The sequence below is a fragment of the Zonotrichia leucophrys genome, chromosome 5 (assembly GCF_028769735.1).
Source record: "Zonotrichia leucophrys gambelii isolate GWCS_2022_RI chromosome 5, RI_Zleu_2.0, whole genome shotgun sequence".
Lineage (NCBI taxonomy): Eukaryota > Metazoa > Chordata > Aves > Passeriformes > Passerellidae > Zonotrichia > Zonotrichia leucophrys.
This window is the reverse complement of record NC_088175.1, coordinates 56,391,037-56,409,034: the sequence shown is the minus strand read 5'-3', so window position 1 is coordinate 56,409,034 and position 17,998 is coordinate 56,391,037. Positions and strand designations below refer to the sequence as shown.

Here is a 17,998-nt window from a genome sequence, read left to right as displayed (position 1 = left end):
ATGAGAAATGGCTTGCTTGGTCTCTCGTAGGCCACTGAGGGGAAGAGCAAATCCAGCAGTGTCTGTAAAGAAAAATCCTTACACCCACTCAGGCACACTCCTTAGTAGCCTCTTCTGCTGCTGTGCATTCTAAACAGAAATATCAGTGTAGTTTCAAAGAGTAATTAGAAGGAAAAAATGAAAAGGCTTGAGTAATCCCGGATAAAGCAATCTTTTTAAACTTCACTTAGTTCTAAACATCACAGCAGCTGCTACAGCAGAACAAGCAGAATTTTGACTTGTTTTTCCTAGTTGCTTTGGCATGTTGGAGCAAATGACTGAGCTGCTGCTGTTAGCCAAAACCTGTTTCCCCAAATGTTTCATTCTGCTTTCTGTGATTATTTTTAATCTGCATTCTCTTAAGCTGTGTTATCATATGTGAATTCTGGCTGCCTATTTTTTAAAATAACTTATTTGCAACTGTCAGAGATACCTTATGAATAAATTATCAACCATCCCTAAGAGCTATAGCTGCAAACATTTTAAAGAAAGTATTAAGTCTGTGAACATTTTCTATTAATGTATTTATCAAATGAATGCACTTAGGGTTAAGAAAACAGTTCCTTTATGTTAAAAACAACACCACATTACTTATCTTTTCTTTGACATTAACACATCAATGGCAGCTTTTGAAATGATTGACATGATCTTTTAGGAGAGCTTCAATTTAAATAAACTGGTTTTATCCTAAGAGATCTCAAGTTTCTCTGGGACCATGCCACCAAACCAGTGCACATAATTTTCCAGTGTAATGATGGAAAGCACAAAGGAGAGAGGAACTGCAAATTTTCAGTTTTCCTTAGAGAGGGGCAGAATTTAGTAGTGTAGTAAAAGGAAAAAACTAGTTGCTGAGAGGGACACTGGCTTGTCTGAACAGCAAGGTTTTTAAAGGGCTGAGTGCTGCCCTTCAAGATAGGATTGTGTTGTTTTGAGGAATGATGACCAAAAAAGACTATAAATGGAATTCTCTGATTCCAGAGAGTCAGGGAATTGGTCAGATCACTGCAGATTCAGGTTATGCAAATCAATTCTTTTTAAAATTTTCATTTTTTCAGCAAAGAAATCATAACCTCAAGTAAAGAGGCTGATGAATTGTGTATTACTGTAAGCAATAACAAGGATGGAGTAGGGATTGTGTTGTACCTAGGCAATATTTTGACATCTAAGGCTTCCCTTGGACAGATTTTAGGAAACACCCATGTTCCTGGGCGGTTCACTACTGTAGCTGAGACACAGGTAGCAAAATGTTGTGATCTCTATTTGAGAATAATCAATTGCTTCCTTGAGTGTGGATGGTGAAAGTATTTAAGCTTAATACTGTTGAAATAAAAACCAGAAACCTTTACCTGAATTTTTATTTTTGTCCTTCTTTTTTGGGGGAATGCTTTTTTTGGTGCTGGTCTGCACTGGAAAGTGTGATTGTTCAAGTGTGATTTGCACATGAATGTGTGCTTTAAAATATTTATTTGTTTAGTTGTTTAACCTGATAGTTGTACAGTTTCCATCCCTAGAGCAGCAGTTAAATAGACAGAGAGCAGATTTGGAATATTGATACTCTTGCACTGATCATAAAGTGGGTACATCAATGGAAAGCACTTTTCTGCTGTGTGCAGGGAAAGAGGCTGCACCCTTTTAATGATGCTCTAAAAGTCAAAGGGATAATGCTTCCTGATATTGTTATATTGATAGTTATTCTATTGCCTTTGGATTCCCCGCACCAGCCCTAATTTATGAATGCCTTTTTCACTAGTTAGTTCCTTAATGACATTAGGCTAATATTTCTCAGCCTCGTTGAAAGGGACATTTTTCTTTGGCTCATCTGCTCTTCTCTTGGGCTCTTGGCCTGCCTCTGAATGGGCAGTAGCTCCATCCCCAAGGCAGAGTTGTTCTGCTGCCCTGCCTTGGAGGAGATGGATTGCTGCCAAGGAAGCTGCTAAACAGAGTTGGTAAAAGGTTTAAGGCTGGCCTGAACATTGCTGCCAGTGATGAGTCTCTTCTTACCCAGGCACTGGGGGAGGCTGAGCTCTGTCAGCCCGTGGGGAACTGCTGTGTCTGCTGCTTTGTGGCTCCCTGAGGGGTCTGGGGCACAATTGGGGAAACCAAGTCTGTGCTAAAGATAAAAACCAGGTGTGGGGTGTGTTAGATGCATGGGATGTGTGAGGAAGGAGACAGGCTGGATGAAAGGGGAAAATAGAAAGGGAAGTGGAGCTGAAGTCAAGTGAGTTTGACAGCGGAAAGGAGATGAGAGCAGGGAGGGCAGGATCAGGGAGAATCTGGAGAGCAAGCAGGTATAATGACCAAGGAGCAGCTTAGTGCAGTGAAAATGGCACGTGTTCATGTTAGCATAAGCACAGGGTGGCTGAAATTTTAGGACCTGTCTCGTGCTCCAGTACTGCTGTGCTCTGCTGTTTTGGACACTTCATTGATATGATCCCATCAGCTTGTGAACATACTTTAAGGTTTGACATTACTTAAATAGTAACACTGTTTGGTTTCACATTTTTAAAAACTCGGATTATGTAGACCAGGTCTAATGCTATTCAAGTCAACTCATAGTGCTGGCTGGAATCAAAAGAGGGGAGGGGAATCCTCCCCCACATTAATAATCATGAATTAGACATCAGAGCTTTCTGCAAAGCTGGGTTTTTTTCCCTGTTTTTGATTTTCTGCCTTTGCTTCCCTACAGAGTTCCCAAAAATTCTAATTTTGTTTGGTATAGTCCCCAACTGTAAAGTGAGTAACTGGGAGATAGCTGCAAATAGAATAATTGATTATGATAAAAAACATAATCTGTTACTGCTCTAGAACACTTCATAGTTTGTTTCATTTTGTTTTGATTTGTATGTTACTGTCTTTCAGTAGTTAAACTGAAAAGGAAGCCCCAGAGAGCAGGTGATGACAATACTGGTGTGTAAAAGGATTATTGTTAAGTGCATGGAAAGAGTGGTGTACAATTCCAGAGGCAGACAGTGCTTTGTTTCAGAATTGTCCCCTCATGGTTATTACAGGACTAACAGTTTAAAAAACAATAATTCCATTTCACCTTGGGCCGAATGGACAAAACTCCCACTGCCATCCATAGGTATTGTGCCTTCTTTACAGCTGAAATTAGTTTGGTTTGATGTGACTTATTGGGGAGGACAAACAGTAAAGAGATGCTCTAGTTGAGATCTGGTGTCTTGTTGTCATATTAAACATTACAGGTATGTAGTAATAGGATTCTGAATGAAGCATAGAGAGAGTTAAGTGGTTTGGACAGTTAGTGAAGTACATTTGCAGATGAGAAAACCTCTTTGCTTGGTTTCCATGGTTGAATTTGTATTGCTTTCCCCTCCCACCTGGCTTTGTTGGTTGGTGTGAGGTGCTGACCTGCCAGGTGCTGAGCAGGCAGCTCCTCTGAGATCCTGTCCTTGTGTTTTATATCCCAGTGTGCTCACAGCACTGCGGAGTGCCCTGGCACAACCAGTGACAGGCATTTTCATTTATCATCGCCTCTGAGCTCACGTTCTGTGTTTATTGCAGCCGGGCCATGGAGATGGCTGATTAGCTGCAGGGTGTGTAAGGAGAGCTCTGCACTGATGGTGAGCTCTGTTTCACTGTCTGCTGGGGACACTGAGCCCAGGGCTGTCCCAGCCCAGACCTTGCTGAAAGCTGCAGCCCAAGGGTCTCTGTTGGTGCGGAGTGTGAGCCGATGGAGGTGGGAGCTGCTGATATGAGCGTGATAATTATGCTGTGTCAAGTCTCATTTTAAAGACCATAAGTATACCTTTTTAAAAGAAAAACAAACTACTTCACCAGACTAGAAAGAAGCATAAATCATGTATTTTTGTCACCTCCAAAGACCACTAGAAGATGAGCTTTAATATTTCAAATGCGACAAGCAATCCATACACATGAATCACAATTTGAGCTCCATTACAGCTGAGCTGATATATACCACTGTGTGCTTTATGGGTTTTACTCTAACAATATTAAGTAAAAACCCAAAGCTTTTTGTGATGAATACCTAACCTTTTACAAGTATTTGTAGCACTGTGGTCCAGAGCAACAGATTTAGTGTTGCCCTACAGGCTTTAATAAGAAAATTCTGTTGCCAGTTTTGACCTCTCAATATTGTTCTCTCTAAAGAAAATGCATGTATTAGTGAAAGGCTAATACTGCAAAGGTAAAAGAAAATCTGAAATGCTGAAAGGGTTTATGGAAAATGTAACCCCTAAAGATTGCAAAGACAGTTAAATAAATGAACAAAGTTTGAAGAGACAGATCTTTTTTGCTTTTTTTTTTTCTTCTGCTTCCTTTGTTAGGCTCAGGCTTTTTCTTCCTGGGCTCTGGAACTTCTGCAGCGACCCAGTGCCAGATTTTCTCAATTCTTCTATTTATAGTCAAGTCATCACTTGAAGTCGTTAGTCTCCTTTTGAGATATTCTCTCATGGCAATATTTTCATAAAGGCAGTGAATTTTCTTTTTATCTCTGGGTATTCTCATATTTTTTGTTGCAGCAACCTGGGCTGTTTTTGCAATGAATCTAAGTTCAAATTCCTTCACCTTTGAGACTTCTAATCCTCTCACTTCCCCTTGGGGGAATAAAGAGAAGTGTAGTGAGGGAGCAGGAGATGAAGGGTAGTGCATAAGGTTAATTTTCAGGTGAATTGGTTGCTGTTTTGACATTCTTGCTTTCTTTGCAGACCTCTTTTCATTCCTTTTCCTTTTATGCTGGAAAATTATTAGATATGCAAGAGCAAAACTCCTCAAAGCTACGCTCCAAAAGCCTATTAAAAATAGTCTGCAAGCAGATCAGTGTGAACACACGTCAACACCTGAGAGTTCCCCAAGTGGCTCACGCACTCCGTGGTGTGATAACAAGACGTGGGAGGATTTTTCCTGGCTTTTATCTTTCCTATACTGATGCTCCTGACTTTTTAAAATTCATTTCATCAAGTGGCACTGCAACTGAAACAACAGAAATGCAAGAATGAGATAGTTTAAGGTGTTTGCAGTGGTATACAAAGTATTTTGCCTCCAGGCCATCATTTCTAATTCATCCCAAGTTGGCAGCAGTCAGAAAGTGCTGCCAGCTGCCAGCTGTTTGCTGGCCAGCACGAAGAGATTTAGCTGGTAGCTCCTGCTGGACAGATGTCTGTAATGCAGAAAGTGTGAGTGTAGCTGGCATGTGTTTCGTTTGCAGAGCCTGGAAAGTGGGGGTGCATCTCACTTTAGGAAGGTTAAACACGATACCTGGTTTTGGGTAAGCATGAGCTCAGCGTGTGCAGAATTAAACTCCCCCACCCCATTCTGGGGCTGAATGCTGATGTTTTGGTGCTGTTTCCATGAGCACTGTGTGGAGGGAGAAGGGACACTGTGGATGGGGTGCAGAGGAGGCTGCACTGTGGGGTGACCACTCACCAGCCAAGGAGGTTCTTCAGCTGCGCTGGCAATTGATGCCTCTCCAGAGTGTGAGCAATCAATAACAAAAGGAAAGGAATGGGAGGAAAAAATGTCTCTGATTCATCTTTCTTTGTGCTGGACCTATGTAACACTAGAATTAATATTTTGAAAACCATGAATTACTTCATGTAAAACCTGTGCTGCTAAGCAGAAAATCTGTCCTGCTGAGAAAAATATAAAGACAATTCTTCAGTGTAATATCTGGTTTTGTCAAAAAAGGAAGGGAAAAGATGTTACAGTTTGCAATATGACAGAGCTTTGAGATATTTAAACAGGCACGTAAATGAGAGGTTTGAGTCACTGTTGTGAAAACAGTTTTGGATTTTGGATTTGAAGCAGCAATAGAGATTGCTTAAGCAGAAACATGAGGTCAAGATTTTGCTGCTCCTTAATAATGTTTTGTTTTGCTTTGACATGATACAAACCGTAAAATGGGCTTAGGAGACTGGTTCATAACATGGCAAAAACGCCCCAAAATGTATGTGTTGCTTTTCCAGAATTAAAAAAGAGAAATAGTGTTTCATGAAGAACCGTGGGAAGGAACACATTGCTATGATACAGGAGTTTTAAGGAATTTTCTTACTGAAATTTCTTTATTTAATTATTAAATCTATTGTTTATAGATTTATCTATATTTATAGATTTATCTATGTTATCATCTATAGATTATATATATTCTCTATATAAGATAATATTATAATATCTATATAATCTTATGTATTATATATTATATTACTATACATTAGATATATATATATATTATAATATATAATATATATATGTTATATTATCTATATAATAGATACATTATGTATATAATATATATTAGATATATATATTTTATTAATAATAGATTATCTATAGAATATCTATATTATTAACTGTATATTTATATATTTATATCTTACTTATAGATTTTATATAATCTATTTATTTATTAAATCTATTTTACAAAGTATTTTTAACTGAATTTGCCTTGTTTATCAGTACTAGCATTTAAACAGATTGCCTTTGGCATTGGAAATGGAATTTATTTTCTGTAATGTCATGTTATTAGATATATATTATATGTCATTTTATTATATATATAATATTATATATATTATATATATCATATACTTTATATATAATATATTAGATATATATCTCTATATATTAGACATTATATATAATATATATTAGATATATATTATTATTAATAATCTATTTATAGATCACCTATATTATTATTGATATATTTATATATTTATATCTTATTTATAGATTTTATCTAATCTATTTATTTATTCATTAAATCTATTTTAAGAAGTATTTTTTACTGAATTTGCCTTGTTTATCAGTACTAGCATTTAAACAGCTTGCCTTTGGCATTGGAAATGGAATTTATTTTCTGTAATGTCACGTTATTAGACATATATGTCACGTTATTAGATATATAATATAATTAATATAATATTAATATAATATAATATAATATAATATAATATAATATAATATAATATAATATAATATAATATAATTAATATAATATTAATATAATATATATAATGTATCTAATATATAGATAATATTTATTATCTATATATTAGATACATTATATATATAATACATTATATATATCTATATGTATTAGAGACATATAGTATATATTAGATATATATTATTATTAATAATCTATTATTTATCGATCATCTATATTATGATATATATATTTATAGAGTTATCTCCTATTTATAAATTTTACATAATCTATTTATTTAATTATGAAATCTATTTCAAGGAGAATTTTTTACTGAATTTGCCTTGTTTTTCAGTACGAGCATTTAAACAAATGTGTTTAAATTTAAACAAATGTGTCTAAATTGCCAAAGGCAATGGCCTTTGGCGTTATAAATGGACTTTATTTTCTGTAATGCCACGTTATTGGTTTTGCTGAGCCTGACTGCAGCCTCCCTGGGTGTTTGTGCCCCGCAGACATTGATGAGTGTGCGGCCAAGATGCACTACTGCCACGCCAACACGGTGTGCGTGAACCTGCCCGGCTCCTACCGCTGCGACTGCGTCGCGGGCTACGTGCGCGTGGACGACTTCTCCTGCACAGGTGAGCTCCAGCTGCAGCCCAGCGCTTGTCCTGGGAGCTCCCACCTCCTGGCCAGTGCCAAAGGCCACCCAGCAGCTGGCCTGTGCCACGATGACGTTTGGGCACGGGTAGGGTGGGTGAGTGTGGTAGGAAGTGCCTTTCCCCTGTGTGGGCCCTTTGGGGTCAGCTTGGGAGGTGGCTGAAGGAGGTCACTGAGGGCTCTTGCAGCCAAGACACAGTCCCTGCCTGTGCCACGGCTGGGGTAGGGGCTGAGATCATGTGTGCTGTGAGGAGGAGTAAAATTGTGGTGTTTGAGGTCCCCAGGACAAAGGAGGAATTGAGAATCTGACTTCATGTTCTCAGAAGGCTGATATGATATGATATGATACGATATATTATATGACATGACATGATACGATATGACATGATAGGATAGAGTGCTATACTAAATCTATACTAAAGAAAGAGAGAAGGATACAGACAGAAGGCTAGACAAGAATAAATAATAAAAACTCGTGACTGACTCCTCAGAGTCCGACACAGCTGATGGTGATTGGCCATTAAGTAAAAACATGAAGCCAATCAAGCTGTTGTTGAAACAGACCACATTCCAAAGCAGCAAACACAGGAGAAGCAATCAGATAATTATTGTTTTCCTTTTTCTCTGAGGCTTCTCAGCTTCCCAGGAGAAGAAATCCTGGTGAAGGGATTTTTCAGAAAATATGACAGTGACATGAGACTTCATCAGCTGTGGTCTGAAACTGGTCAGTGGATTGAAACATGAGAAGTTACCCAGGAGGAGAAGGTTTCTGGACAGAGCTGAGACAAACGTACAACAAAAGGAAAACTGAAATGTGTAAAGTTCTTAAATCCAGTTATTGTTAGGTGGTTTGGAAATTGTTGTTAATGCTGAGAATTAAAGTCTCAGGAACTATGACATGTTGTTTAGAAAAGACAGCAAGTGGATAGCATTAGACAATGAATCTAGTTGGTGTTTTTAAAGGTATCTGTCTGCAAAAAGAGCTCCAAAAATTCCCAGTGGAAAGTAGGTAGGGCCTCATTTCCATTTAGGGGTTTTTAAGAGACCTTCTCTGGGAGTCTCAGATAAATGTGAGAAGCTGCTGAATTGCTCATCCTAATATTTATTTGAATAACATCTTTCAATGACAACGCTCCAGAAAGTCTGATTTTGGGATTATTTTGATGGTACACCTGTCATGCAAAGGAGGAAAATATTAGGTAGGTTTATTGAAATGGATATAAATCAGCTTGACACATGTTTAGAATGGTGTTGGGTGAGCTGTTCTCTGAAGTGGAAAGATGGCACAGGAATATTCAATATCAGAATGATTTTCAGCCTGGAATAACTACATTGTAATGCATGTTATCCTTAGGGAAGGTCATAGGAAATGTTGACTTCCATGATGACAGCATGTCTTTTAGCTAATATTATATGCTTTATGAAACTGTAGGAAAGTCCTGCCCACCTCTTGAGAGATGCTGATACTAAACAGCTGTCGGGAAGCTGATTTTTATTTTGCCCAAAGAGTCATTATTTCTGTGTAATCTGTCTCTTTTCACTTTCTCTTGATCTTTTACAATGTGACATGACAGATTCAAACCTTAAATTCTGTGCTGTGTGAGGTATCAACCTTCACAGTGACAGGGAGACTGCTTTTGATAATCTGACTCTTTCTTTTCCATCTATGCTCAACTAATTTCCTAATGTGCCTTTCTTTCCAGCAGGGCACTATCATTAGGCATGCAAAGGGTTGAGAAGGAAAGGTATTTGTGATGATACACCCAGAAAGTGTGAAATAGCAAGACAAGTTGCTTGACAGTAATGAGAGAACATTCACTTAAAGTGCATGCACACAAAGAATCCAGAGCAGGTAAAAGAGCAGATAATGGAATGAGAGAGACAACTATTTCTTGCAGGTTTATTGTCTTGCAAAAACCACTTCATTTTTGACATGGTCGTTAAAAAGCACAGCAAGCGTGTTGCATAGATCAGGAGAAACTTGGTTCATTGCCTGTTGTATTTAGAAATAAGTGTTTGTTATAATATTAAATAGAATTAAGATAAATACTGTGCAATAGAAGCACTAATCCTGTCTTTGTATTTCTCATTATGCTTAAACAGACTTCTAGCAGCAATAGTAATGATTAAAAAAAAGCAATAAAAAAAACAGGCAGCAAATATTTAAGTAATTTCCCCTTATACTGACAACAAATGTTTAGCAGGCACCATAGACTGCAGCTATTACTCAGGTCTTTAAAATTTTGTTATTCTTTGTTCAAACCGAATAGATGAGAAATTTTCTTGCTATTGAACCATGTATTTGAAGACAAATCTGAAAGCCTGAGATGGGTTGGTGTTTTGAATAAAATTGTGTGTGTATGGGGTAAGGCTCTGATGGGCTCAGGATAAAGATGAATTTTCAGATGTAAGTGCTTGAGGCACATGCATGGCATTGCAGGTATTTGTAAACTGCTGAGCCTAAAGCAGAGTTTTTGTACAGAGCAGGAGATGTCATGTTTTGGGCAGCCTGAGTGTAGTTCATCAAGGTATAAAGGCATTTGCAGCTGAGCAGATCCTGTGTGTTGCTGATAGGCTTGGTGGCTGATCCCCCAGCTCTCAAAGCTTTCAAAAGGTGGAAAGTATGGAAGGTGTAAATCTCTATGTGGAAGGTGTAGATCAGACACAATTTTTAAGCTGAATGAAATGTTTCCATTTGATATTGAGGGGGTTTTATCTTTGTAAAAGGAAATGGAGTGATTGCTGAAATGCTATGTCAATTTGAATTGAGCAAAATGAAATTCGTTCGGATATTGCTGAATTTTATATATGCTGCTTCCAGTATTTTCTTTAGAACACTGGATCTTAGTGAAATTAAACTAATTTGTACAGGCTTGATGTTGCTGAAAGTTTTTTCCTGAAACAATTTTTGGATAGTAGTTTCCAACTGTGAAGTAGAAACTTCTGTGGTTATCAATAAGGAGCTGCTGTGCTGGAAGATGTGCTGATTGCACAGAAAATGCACTCATACAAACAGAGTGACTAAAACATTATTCTGGATGAAGTCTACCATGATATTAAACTCTCACCTATGACTGAAAATCAAGTGCTGACTATTTTGATAAATAATCAGTGTTCAGTCTCATGTAAGGAAAAGACCTGGGATGATGAGACAGATTAGTCAGCCTAGCAATAGCTTCAGCCTGTGCTCACCAAGAAAGGAACATCAGAGGTTTTCTGCTTACCTGTTCCTAGGGCTTTGTGCACTGAATGTTAATTAACTTGTTGATGGTTTTATTAAGAAGAGCTACCCTGGAATAGGAACTTGCTTTTCAGTCTCTTCCTGTGGCACTGACAGGTTGTTTATCTGTTCTCTAGTAAATCACAGTCTTGTCCATTCTGAAACTGGCAGGAAGATTTGCTGCTCCAGATGTTCTCATTTGCTGGAATCCATTGATTTAAAGCATTTGATTGATTCTCACATGTTTTTACCCTGGTTGCTTGCTGAAAAATAAGTTCTCTTGGGTTGCTTTCCTATAACAGAGCAGTTTGGGAGTTTGCTTCAGAAGTGCATTATTTCATTTCGTGCTTTTAAAATCCTTACAAATTACACAATAAGAATATAATACTTTTATTTTTGATGGGCTTCATCTGTTCTCTGGTGTCATGTTAAAAATTCATGCATATGATTTTCTGTTGTTTGAAACTAGAATACATATTTCCTAAATCTCACTGCCATTCAATCAAGTATGCTAATGCTTTTTCATCTTAATAAGCTATAAGTTACCTGTAATGACCACATACATCATGCTGCTTGCTAGGAAGAGAAAACAGTGTGGGTAGGTTTCATCTCTCTTTGCAAAAGGTTGGCATTTTCTATGAAGACAATGATCACAGAAAAGATTCCTGGCCCTTAACAGCTACGGTAGCTATTAAAAAATAATTACTCATTTTGCAATTTTCTCCTTGTGTCTGCATGGAACACCAAAAACTGTCTCAAATCCTGCAGTCATTAAGAGTGAGTTTCATTTTATGTGGTCACTACTGAGCTTGAACACTGTATTTTGTTTGATTTGGGATTTTCTTGTTTGCTTGTGTTTGTTTTTCGTTTGTCTTTTTTTTTTTTTTTTTAATTTACTATGATTATGTAATTAAGCTTGAAGACCTTTTCAAATGAGAGTGCCAGGAGGTTTTTCATTCTCTATTTCCATGTGTTACTCATGGCCATTCTTCTAACTGAAGAGGCCTCCTTTGGACTTGAGAATGTCTCAGCCCATTTTGTCCAAGTTTTATCTTTTACAGAAGTAGAAATAGAACTTTCATGGAAAGTTATCTGGCCATCCACCATGTCAGGAGTACCCATTCTGTCAAAATGGGGTGAGACTGTGCAAGCATCCTCCTCTTCATGCACTAAAGTTATGCTGGCAGATGTTTTTCTCTGAAAATAATCCACCTCCATATTTTACTGGTCTGCATGGTCTTTCAGTTGTGGACTGTGCTTTTACCCTCTTCCAGTCCTCATTTGCTGTGATGACATTCCCAGAATTTCTTTAACCTTTGGTTTCTCACAGCAATGAGTCACTAAAATATTTGTGTGTTACTTGCAAAAAATAAGTCTTTATCTACCACAGAAACAGAAAGTATTTTCAAAACACATAGTTCAGTATTCTAATTCTGTGAAAAAACAGATGTTACAGAGAAATATATTATTTTGAAGTCTTAGAAGTATATTATTTATATACTTAGAATATAGTATAAGTATATAAGGATACTTATATACTTATAGTCTTAGAATGTAAATCTTAGTCTTGAGTTTATATTCTAATTTGATTTACAGTATGGGTAGAGAAGAGGGAGTAAGAAAAGCTAATGATTTTGGCTGGTTATCCCATAAGTCCCTTCACTTCCATCCTGTGTGGTTTCTGGGGCAGCATTCAGTTTTGAATGTGCTGCACTTTTCAGAACAAGCCCTTCTCCATCATGTTATTAGAAAAGTTGTGCTTAAAGCATAGAAGAATGTAAGAGCTCTGAGAAATCTCATTTTCAAGGGAAAAAACCAGAAACCCTTTCTCCTGTTCTTCCCTTCTTCCCCTCCCCTGTCTGTGAAAGGCAGCAGAAGGTCCCTGCTATGGTTAGAACAAATGCTGAAATCGTTTCCTATTACTAAAATTGATGCCTTGGTATTTTTGTTGCTGGGCTTTACCTGCCAGGTTCAAGGTGGTGCAGTTGACCCCGTAATAATGCTAATAATGCAGCAAGTTTGGCTGGAGTGAAGTGGCAATCTCCAAGGGCAGGGCACTGGCCTCACATCCAGAGTCAGTGTGTGTGTTTGTGAAAGAGCTGAATGAAAGCCTTTGGGCAGGCAATTGATAATATGGTCACTCTCTGAAAGATAGTGCTGTTTTCTGAAATCTAATCCAGTGACCTTCTTTTCCACGGTTCCTTCTTTGTGAACTGAATTAGCATTCCAGAAAGCAACGTTGTTATTTTTGGTGTAGCACTTGCACTTTCAAAGTGCTGTGCAGGGTCCTGGCTGTTCAGGGAGGTCAGTTACCAAATGTTACAGCTGCTCCTGTGATGGGTGGGCTTGGAGAATTGATGGATTTGTTTGCAAACAGCACTCTGGGGCAGCAGGCCCTGCAGACAGGTCTGTGGTGGAATGGCTTTCAGGTTTGTTTGTGCAAGAGCTCTCTTTAGTTCTTGCTGTTCTAAAGGATGTCATTGGGATCTGCCTTTATCATCATTTTGCACCTTGCCTTGCAAGCCTTCTGATGAAATCCTTTCTTCTGTTCTTTTAGTGTAGTTTTAATATATAATTTTCTTTTAATATAATATATATCATGAAATAATGAATCAGCCTTCTGAAACATGGAGTCAAGATTCCCATCTCTTCCCTCATCCTGGACCCCTGTGAACACCACCACAGACTTCACCACCACAGACTTCACCACCACAGACTGGAGCTGAGCACCTCAGGTAGATCTGGATCCCCTGATTCTGTTTGGGACCAAAATATGTTCCCTTCTTTGGAATCCATTCTGTCACAACACCCTGAACACACACCATGGTCTTTCTGGGAGCCCATTGTGATCTGTGTGCATGTCACTGCACATCTTCAGGACAGCACTCGGGCATTTCCAGGTGCACTTGGACACTGGCTGTAAGCCACCCTGAATGGAGGATGTTAACTCAGCAGACAGAAGGTATTTTTGTGCTGATCTCTACTCAGCTGAGTCCTTTAATGCCAGGTGCTCTGAGGCAAGGCAGGACCCAGCTCCTGGTGCTAAGCAGGACTCCTTTGTTTGAGCAGCAGTCAATAGCAGCTCTGTTCCCAGAGCTGTGAAGGGAAATGTGATTTAGTTTGGGGTGCCTGGAAATGCAGGAACATTTGTTCCAAGTCCCTTGGAGGGCTGTTGGCCGAGTTGAGCAGCAGGTAATGTGTGTGCTGGTGGGCATTGCCTGCATCAGAGAGCATTTCTTTGCTCTGCAGGACAAGTCAGCAGAAGACTGGAAGTGTATTAAATCAACCCAGCACAACAAGGCCGAGCAGCTGCACAGCAGCTGATTGACAGGCACAGAGGTTTTGGCTCAAACCCCATTAACACAGGAGAAAGCTTTCAGTGGCATTCATTTTGGCTTTAGATAAGTCCCACAGAGAGATAACTGCTGCACTATTGCCATAGGGAAGCTGTGTCTTTAACAATACTAAAAAGGCTGATTCCTCTGTGTTGTCAGAGAATGCTGTACTAACACAGATAATGTGGCTCCTCAATGCATCCCTTGAAACCTGAGAAGTATTTAATTGCTCTTTTGGAAAAGGGAAGCTGAGGCACAGAGAGCTGGAGCGTTTTGGCCAAATTCATGCAGACACAGTGACAAGCATTGGGGAGTCTGGTAAAGAGTCAGATAAATTAGATATGGGAAAAACACAGACTTAGAGCAGCAAGAATTCAGTGAACAGTGAGGTTTATTTTTATAGATATTGACATTTTCACCAGAAACAATAGCAGTTCATTGAAGCACAGTGTGCATGAGCCCTGAGTAACCATGTGGCCTTTATGTTATAAATGTTCTCCTTCCTTTTTCCATGCAGTTTTGTAGCATCTTTTGTTGCTTTGGAACTGAATTATTCCCCAGTCCTCTAATTTTAAATGCCATGTTACATTCTTTTGTTCCTGACTTCACCTTCATTTTGTGGGCTTACTGCATTTGACTGCAACATTTTTTACATTCCTTCCTTTAAAAAACTAGCATCAGAAAAGGGAATATTACTTCCTCCTAAGTGCTTTCAATATCAGGGAAAAAAGCACTAAAAATGCAATATTTACAGTGATTTAAATTCCTCACTGGCAAATAGTTTAATTAAACATCTTTGTGCTTTCCTGTGCTCTAGGCATGGAAGTGTTGCTAATTTGTCCAGAGTAGTTGGTAATCCTTTCAAGTCCTTTTGACACATTGATTTTCTGTAACTTTATTAATACTAAAATTAATTAAACAGCTGACCGCAAATCATGCTGATGGTTGTATTTCTTGACTTCGGCATAATTAGCATTTTTACATTATTTCTTAGCGCTGGTGTATAAACTGTCATAAAATGCAGTATTTTAAATTGTTTTGCCTATGTGTGTTCATGCTTATGCATAAACTTAAGCATTAAGCAGAAAAAAAAATATTATTTATTTAATAGTCAGGATTAATGAATGAAGCTATCTAAAGAGACATCAAGGACAAGCCATGTCTCCTGGCCAGCATTTGTCCTGAGTTCTCTTACTGCAGGATTTCTCCTTGATCAATAGGACTAAATCCATTTTTATGGCATAAGAACTCTAGGTTCCCAAATGTGGCAATTCCTACAAACAGTCAGGGAGGTGAGGGATGGAAAGGGAATCACCACACTCATTTCTTAGTGGGAATGTGCTATCTCACAAACATGCAGCAGCTGCAGGATCGATGCCAGTGGCTGGAAGCAAAAAGCTCTCATGTTTTAGTCATCTGCTCCCACAGTAAGGGTGAATGCCTTCAGGAGTGCAGCTTGCTTTTCAGAAAGAGTTTACTCAATCAAGTTCTGATCTTTTTGGAGATATAACTGCCAGGGTTTGTCATCTCCTTTGTCCAAACATGTAAAAAGTTTCCCAATCTCTATTCTGTTTCTAGATACCATTTGTTACAAATTCTTTGTTCTTCAGACACAGAATTGAACTCTCCTACTAAATCAAGGAAGTAACTGAATCATAGAGAAGGGCATCAGGCTCACCATTCCTCAAGGCAGGATCCATGGACTCTGAAACATCCTTTGTCTTATCTGTTCTTAAAAAACACAGGCAATTTCACTGAGGGAAACACTTTAATTCCCTTTTTGTGTGTGTCCCCCTTCCTCAGCCCTTTAGAAAGGTTTCCTTAATGGCTCCCTTAAATCTCTCTTGCCACAGTTTAAGCCTGTCACCTCTTGTCATATTCTCAGTGAACACAGAGAACACTTTGACCTTTCTATTTGCACTCCATTTTAATATTTGAAATACCTTTCATGACTATGCTTTAATCTTCTCATCTGAAACCTAAAAGCCTATTTTTAGTTTTGGGGCTGAGCAGTACAGCAATACTCTAACTCTTCTTCTTAACTTCACATCTTCTTTTGAAAAGATTCTGGGTCTTTGCCCCCAGAATTTCAGAATGTCTTTACAGAAATATTTTTCACATTGAACAGGAAGATTGTTCATGTGTGTCAAGGAAGGTGCTCTCAAGAATGGTCCCAGGTAAGAGGAGATGCAGTGTGTGTGAGGCTGGCAAGTCAGATGGATAAATGTGGCTTACACCTCCCATGCTGATTCCCAGATTCCCAGGCTGTGTTAGAGCCTGCTGCCAAAGGCTGGTGGAGCCAGGCCCAGTGCTGCCCTTGTTGGAGAGGAGTTCTCTATTTGCCCTGCTGTGTCCTCTTTTTCCTGTCCAAACATCATTCAGCTATACAAAGAAGAGCTGTCAAGTACAGAATATCTCTGGTGTTTGATTTTGGTGCTCCATTAGATTCTGTGGCTTGTCTGATTTGAGTAACAGTGAGCACATGGCTGCTGGAAAATGTCAGGAGAATGCTCCAATGCTCTCTCTCACACAGTATGCCTCTGTGTGTCTTGCAGTGTGTGTCTCCTGTGTGACTGCCGTGGTTTGGAAAGCCAGGAGTCTGCTAGGGAAGGCATGAGCCTCCCCTGAAATGGAAAATGTGAACCCCCTCCCTCTGAATTGCTATAAATTTTAAATTAAGGGGCTCTCAGGCAAAAATATGGGAGCAGGAATAACAGTTCTTTACTAGGGAAGAAAATAAATAGATAAAATAAACAATGCAGTGAGCTGAGCCAACAGTGACAGTCAGAACCCAACCTGACACCCTGTGGGTCAGGCTGTTGGCAGCAGTCCCATTGGAATTGTGGCCCAGCCCCCCTGCAGTGTCAGGGGTGGTTCTGCTGGAGCAGGATCCTGGAGAAGGGTGCAGTCTCTGCCTCTGGAGATCCAGGGGAAGAGGCAGCTGCTGTTCCTCTGGGAAATCCAGTGCAGAAGCCGTGCTGGTGTTCCAGAATCTCCAGATCATATCCGGGTAGGAATGCTTGGCTCCTCCCTCTGGATTATACCCAGGCAGGAATGCTTGGCTCCTCCCTCTGGATTATATCCAGGCAGGAATGCTTGGCTCCTCCCTCTGGGCTCCCATCTCCCAATGGGATGCTGTAGTTCTTAATCAGCCATGCAGGGACATTCAATAGCTGTTATCAGCAGGTGTCTCCCCAGTTGTGGAAGAGATAAGGAAAACTGCCCACTGAACAGAAGCCAGCTGCCATACAGATGGCAAATAGAATAAATCCATCTTGCCTTGCAGTCTGGGACAGTGACCAGTGAGTGTGCAGGCTGTGGCACGTACGTGTGCATTTCTCCCAGAGAAACCCCCTACACAGGGAGAGGAGCCCATTCACATTGGAAATGTGCCAAATTCCTATGGTTTCAATTTAAAGAATGATGGAAATGATCTGGGATGCAATCACTGGACCTGTAGGAAGGCCAAGAACTTGCAGTGTATTTATTTGGATTTGACAGGTGTGTATCTCCTGAAGGGCAGTGTGTTGTGGTGGATGAAAAGAGTCTGGCAGGTTAGGATGACATGTCTGTGAAATGTGCAGCACTTTGCTGCTCTGCTGTTGTATCTTTGTGTTTGCTGCTTGGATTTATGATTTCCAGAGTCAGGCTTTTACTTATGAAACAAAGGAATTCCAGAAAACTTGTTAAGCTGAACAGAAAATTTTCCATGAAGCTTGTGGTTCTTACATCTGATGGGCTTTTCTGACAGTGAGAAATATGTGTGACAAAGGCTTTAGCATGTCTTGGGCTTTTCCTTTTTTAAATCTAAATCTGCACTTTATACACCATGAAACAATA

At 39.2% G+C, this 17,998-nt stretch overlaps 1 protein-coding gene across 3 annotated transcripts in view; it reads left to right on the top strand.

The window, feature by feature from the left end:
- Positions 1-17,998, top strand: part of NELL1 (neural EGFL like 1) — a 273,003-nt gene that overhangs the window by 128,693 nt on the left and 126,312 nt on the right. For all 3 annotated transcript variants that reach the window (XM_064715789.1, XM_064715788.1, XM_064715790.1), the window contains one exon: positions 7,459-7,584. In XM_064715789.1, coding sequence (XP_064571859.1) covers positions 7,459-7,584 — 126 coding nt within the window. The remainder of the gene's footprint in view (positions 1-7,458; positions 7,585-17,998) is intronic.